General features: G+C 52.9%; 1 protein-coding gene and 1 long non-coding RNA gene across 5 annotated transcripts in view; both read right to left on the reverse strand.

Moving 5' to 3' along the window:
• Positions 1-850, reverse strand: part of INO80E (INO80 complex subunit E) — a 27,178-nt gene extending 26,328 nt beyond the window's left edge. For 2 of the 4 annotated variants that reach the window (XM_015850792.2, XM_015850793.2), the window contains exon 1: positions 363-847. In XM_015850792.2, the coding sequence (XP_015706278.1) occupies positions 363-521 (159 nt within the window). In that variant the 5' untranslated portion in view covers positions 522-847. Of the gene's footprint in view, positions 1-362 lie in introns of all 4 variants that reach the window. The other 2 variants (XM_015850794.2, XM_015850795.2) reach the window with 2 other exon arrangements.
• A 617-nt stretch (positions 851-1,467) lies between these two features.
• LOC107307298 overlaps positions 1,468-5,818 on the reverse strand; it is an 18,513-nt gene continuing 14,162 nt past the window's right edge. The window contains exon 2 of the long non-coding RNA XR_001552371.1: positions 1,468-3,294. This is a non-coding gene — a long non-coding RNA (uncharacterized LOC107307298). The remainder of the gene's footprint in view (positions 3,295-5,818) is intronic.

A 5,818-nucleotide genomic window follows, 5' to 3' on the forward strand; every position in this document is an offset into this window, starting at 1 on the left:
CCCACAGATCCTAGCCCCACATCCAGCCCCATAGATCCCTGCCCCACATCTCAGCCCCACACATCCCTACCCCACACATCCCACCCCACATCCAGCCCCACATGTAACCCCATAGATCCCAGCCCCATAGATCCCTGCCCCCCATCCAGCCCCACATCCCTACCCCACATCTCTCTGCCCCACAGATCCCAGCCCCACATCCAGCCCCACATGTAACCCCATAGATCCCAGCCCCATAGATCCCTGCCCCACATCCCCCTCTCTCTGCCCCACAGATCCCAGCCCCATAAATCTCTCTCCGCCCCACATCCAGCCCCCCATCCAGCCCCATCGATCCCTGCCCCACATCCCCCATCCCTCACATAAAGCAGGAGCCTCAATCTCCTCTTTAAGGCCCGGTATCGCCGCCGGCAGCCGCTGCCCCCGCCGCCATCTTGATCCACCGCCCCGTTCATCTTCCGGAAGTGACGGACTGACCGAGCGACTTCCGCTTCCGGCTTGTGAAACAACCCGCTTCCCATTGGCTGATGGCTGAAGTAAGGGCGGAAAAGGCGTGGCCAAAACCGGAAGTTGAGACTGCCATGCCTTCAGGAGGGACTTCCGTTTCCGGTTTCTGACCAATCCCGCTTCCTATTGATTGACTACTCGGGTCCGGGCGGAATAGGCGGGGCTAAGACCGGAAGTTGACACTTGACGGTTGCAGTTCGGGCGGAAAAGGCGGGGCTAAGACCGGAAGTGGACTCGTTGATTGACAGGGGATAATGGCGGCGCTGTTGCCCCATAGGAATGAATGGGGGATGGACGAGTGGGCAATTAATGGGGCTGGGGTCATTCTATGGGCTCTATGCAATTAATGGGGTATGGGGTCATCTCTATGGGCAAATTAATGGGGTTGGGGTCATTTTCTATGGGGCTCTATGGGGCAAGTTAATGGGTTGGGGTCATTCTGTATGGAGGGCAAATTAATGGGAGTTGGGGTCATTCTATGGGGCAATTAATGGGTGTTGAGGTCATTCGTATGGTCTCTATTGGCAATTACTGGTTGGTATTTATGGGCAATTATGGGTTGGGTATTCTATGGGGCTCATATGGGCAATTAATGGGTTTGGGGTCATATCTATGGGCTCTAGGGGCAATTATGGGGTGTGGGTCATTCTATGGGGCTCTATGGGGCAATTAATGGGGTTGGGGTCATTCTATGGGGCAATTAATGGGTTGGGTCATTCTATGGGGCTCTATGGGGCAATTAATGGGGTTGGGGTCATTCTATGGGGCTCTATGGTGACCCGGAAGTCTTTATTTGGGGGGTCCCAGGGTACAACTTCCTGTTCCGGTTTGCACCGTGCGCTGATTGGTCGGCAGAACTGGTCGCTGCTTTTGATTGGCTGAAGAACGGAAGTGGTTATAAGCACGGGAGCTCGGCAGGAAGAGGCGGGGCTAAAACAGGAAGTTGACGCTGTGACGTCATCAAGAGGCGACCATGGCTTTATGAGGCCTAGTTAGGCCTCAGAGTCTCTTTTTGGGGTGAAAAAGGAAGATTTTGGGGCATAATAATGGCCTTTTTTAATGTTTTGCTCTGTATTTGGTGGGGGGAAGTCACTTTTTGGGGTGAAAAAGACGATTTTTGGGGCATAAAATCGTCGGTTTTTGGTTTTTTTGGTTGGAAGGAAAACAAAGATGGCGGCCTCGGCAGGAAGAGGCGGGGCTAAAACAGGAAGTCCCAGCTATGACGTCATCAAGAGGCGACAACGCGGCCTAGTTAGGCCTCAAGAGGCCTAGTTAGGCCTAAAAGTCTCTTTTTGAGGTGAAAAAGAAGGTTTTTGGGGCATAAAAATTGGGTTTTTGGGGTTTTTTCAGTATTTGGTGGGGGGAAGTCGCTTTTGGGGGTGAAAAAGTTGTTTATTTGGGCATAATAATGGCATTTTTTGGGGTTTTGTCAGTATTTGTTGGGGGGACAAGATGGCGGCCTCAGCAGGAAGAGGCGGGGCTAAAACAGGAAGTCACAGCTATGACGTCATCAAGAGGCGACAACGCGGCCTAGTTAGGCCTCAAGAAGCCTAGGTAGGCCTCAAAGTCACTTTTTGGGGTGAAAAATGAGGTTTTTGGGGCATAAAAATGGGGCTTTTGGGGCGTTTATCAGTATTTGGTGGGGGAAAGTCGCTTTTTGGGGTGAAAAAGTTGGTTTTTGGGTTATAAAAATGGCATTTTTGGGGGTGGTTTTTTAGTATTTCCTTGGGGGACAAGATGGCGGCCTCAACAGGAAGAGGCGGGGCTAAAACAGGAAGTCAAAGCAATGACGTCATCAAGAGGCGACAAAGCGGCCTAGTTAGGCCTCAAGAAGCCTAGTTAGGCCTCAAAGTCACTTTTTGGAGTGAAAAAGAAGGTTTTTGGGGCATAAAAATGGTTTTTTTGGGTTTTTTTCAGTATTTGGTGGGGGAAAGTCAATTTTGGGGGTGAAAAAGAAGGTTTTGGGGGCATAAAAATGGCATTTTCTGGGGGGGGGGGTCAGTATTTGCTGGGGGGACAAGATGGCGGCCTCAGCAGGAAGAGGCGGGGCTAAAACAGGAAGTCGCGGCTATGACATCATCAAGAGGCGACAAAGCGGCCTAGTTAGGCCTCAAAGTCTCTTTTTGGGGTGAAAAAGAAGGTTTTTGGGGCATAAAAGTGACATTTTTGGGGTGGTTTTTTAGTATTTGCTTGGGGGACAAGATGGCGGCCTCAGCAGGAATAGGCGGGGCTAAAACAGGAAGTCACAGCTATGACGTCATCAAGAGGCGACAAAGCGGCCTAGTTAGGCCTCAAGAAGCCTAGGTAGGCCTCAAAGTCACTTTTTGGGGTGAAAAATTTGCTTTTTGGGGCATAAAAATGGGGTTTTTTGGGTTTTTTCAGTATTTGGTGGGGGGAAGTCGATTTTGGGGGTGAAAAAGTTGTTTATTTGGGCATAATAATGGCGTTTTTGTGGGGGTTTATCAGTATTTGTGAGGGACAAGATGGCGGCCTCAACAGGAAGAGGCGGGGCTAAAACAGGAAGTCGCAGCTATGACGTCATCAAGAGGCGACAACGCGGCCTAGTTAGGCCTCATGAGGCCTAGTTAGGCCTAAAAGTCTCTTTTTGGGGTGAAAAAGGAGCTTTTTGGGCCATAAAAATGGGGTTTTTTGGGTTTTTTCAGTATTTGGTGGGTGGAAATAGGTCCCGGCCTGTCCGTAGGATCTGTTCCTCCAGTCTCCGGTGGCGTTGCATGTCCCAAAGGACTTTGTCCAAACGGGCCTCGCGGCGACGACGGGCGGCGCTGCCTGAAAATGGGGCGAAAAAGGGGAAAATTGGGTAAAATTGGGGAGATATGGGGGCTATGGGGTTATATGGGGGAATATGGGGGATATGGGGGGGTATGGGGAGCTATGGGGTGGTTATGGGTCGCTATGGGTCCCTATGGGACGCTATGGGGTCACTATGGGGTGGTTATGGGGTGGTTATGGGGCACTATGGGGTGTCTATGGGGTGGTTATGGGGTGGTTATGGGGCGCTATGGGGCTCTATGGGTCTCTATGGGGCTATATGGGTGGTTATGGGGTGGTTATGGGGTGGCTATGGGGCCGCTGTGGGTGTCTATGGGTCGCTATGAGGTGCTATGGGGGCACTATGGGGTGTCTATGGGGTGGTTATGGGGTGGTTATGGGTCACTATGGGGCACTATGGGGTGGTTATGGGGCAGTATGGTGTGGTTATGGGGCACTATGGGGTGTCTATGGGGTGGTTATGGGTCACTATGGGGCACTATGGGGTGGTTATGGGGCAGTATGGTGTGGTTATGGGGCGCTATGGGGTCGCTATGGGGCCGCTATGGGTGTCTATGGGTCACTATGGGGTGTCTATAGGGTGTCTATAGGGTCTCTATGGGTCGCTATGGGGTGCTATGGGTCTCTATGGGGTGGGTATGGGGTACTATGTGGTGTCTATGGGTCGCTATGGGGTGGTTATGGGTCGCCATGGGGTGTCTATGGGCCACTATGGGGTCTTCTGATGGGCGCTAATGGGGTGGTTATGGGCGCTCTATGGGGTGGTTTTATGGGGTGGTTATAGGGTAATATGGGCACCTATGGGACTGGTGTATGGGGCTATGGGTGTGGTTATGGGGCGCTTATGGGTCGCTAGTGGGGCGCCGATGGGGTGCTACTTGGGCGGTCTCGTAGGTGTCTACTGAGTTACTATGGTCGCTATTAGGGCCGCTATGGGTGTCTATGGGTCACTTGGGGTGTCATTATTAGGGTGTCTATAGGGTCTCTATGGGTCCGCTATTGGGGTGCTATGGTCTCTATGGGGTGGGTATGGGGTACTGTGTAGGTTGTCCTATGGGTGCCATGGGTGTCCTATGTCGGTTATGGGTCTCTACGGGGCACTATGGGGTGTCTATGGGGTGGTTATGGGGTTGCTATGGGGTCTCTATGGGGCGCTATGGGGTGGTTATGGGGCGCTATGGGGTGGTTATGGGTGGTTATGCGGTCACTATGGGGCGTATCAGGGGTGGTTATGGGGCAGTATGGTGTGGTTATGGGGCGCTATGGGGTCGCTATGGGGCGCTATGGGGTGCTATTGGGCGTCTATAGGGTGTCTATGGGTTACTATGGGTCGCTATGGGGCCGCTATGGGTGTCTATGGGTCACTATGGGGTCCTGTTATAGGGGTCTATAGGGTCTCTATGGCGTCGCTATGGAGTGTATGGCGTCTCTTGGTGGGTATGGGGTACTGTGTGGCTGTCCTATGGGTCGCCATGGGGCTGTCTTATGGGTTTCGGGTATGCGTCTACTAGGGGCACGTATGGGTGTCGTAGGGGTGGTTAATGGGGTGGCATGGGTCTCCTATGGCGCATGGGTGGTGTGAATGGGGCGCTATGGGTGGTTTATGGGTCACTATGGGGCACTATGGGGTGGTTATGGCGGCATATGGTGTGGTTATGGGTCGCCTATGGCGGTCGCTATGGGTCTATGGAGTCACTATGGGGTGTCTATAGGGTGTCTATAGGGTCTCTATGGTCGCTATGGGTGCCTAGTGGGTCTCTATGGGGTGGGTATGGGGTACTATGTGGTGTCTATGGGTCGCTATGGGGTGGTTATGGGTCGCCATGGGGTGTCTATGGGTCACTATGGGGTCTCTATGGGGCGCTATGGGGTGGTTATGGGGCGCTATGGGGTGGTTATGGGGTGGTTATGGGGCGCTATGGGGCTCTATGGGTCTCTATGGAGCTATATGGGTGGTTATGGGGTGGTTATGGGGTGGCTATGGGGTCTCTATGGGGTGGCTATGGGGTGTCTATGGGTCACTATGGGGCTATACGGGTCGCTATGGGTCTCTATGGGGTGTCTATAGGTCGCTATGGGGTGCTATGGGGCTATATGGGTCACTATGGGTGTCTATGGGGTGTCTATGGGTCTGTATGGGGCACTATGGTGTGTCAATGGGGCACTAGGAGGCGCTATGGGGCTCTATGGGTCTCTATGGGGCAATATGGGTGTTTATGGGGTGGTTATGGGGTCTCTATGGGGTGGCTATAGGATCTCTACAGGGTGGCTATAGGGTCTCTATGGGATCTCTATGGGGTGACCTGGTGCTCTCCATCTCTCTATGAGCGCACTATGGGGTGTCTATGGGGCTCTATGGGGTTCTATGGGTTACTATGGGGCGCTATGGGTCTCTATGGGTCCCTATGGGTCTCTATAGGGTGTCTATGGGGTGGTTATGGGGTCTCTATGGGTCTCTATGGGGTGGTTATGGGGTGTCTATAGGGTGTCCATGGGGTGGTTATGGGGTCTCTATGGGTCT

Source organism: Coturnix japonica, unplaced genomic scaffold (assembly GCF_001577835.2).
Source record: "Coturnix japonica isolate 7356 unplaced genomic scaffold, Coturnix japonica 2.1 chrUnrandom535, whole genome shotgun sequence".
NCBI classification, from domain to species: Eukaryota; Metazoa; Chordata; class Aves; order Galliformes; family Phasianidae; genus Coturnix; species Coturnix japonica.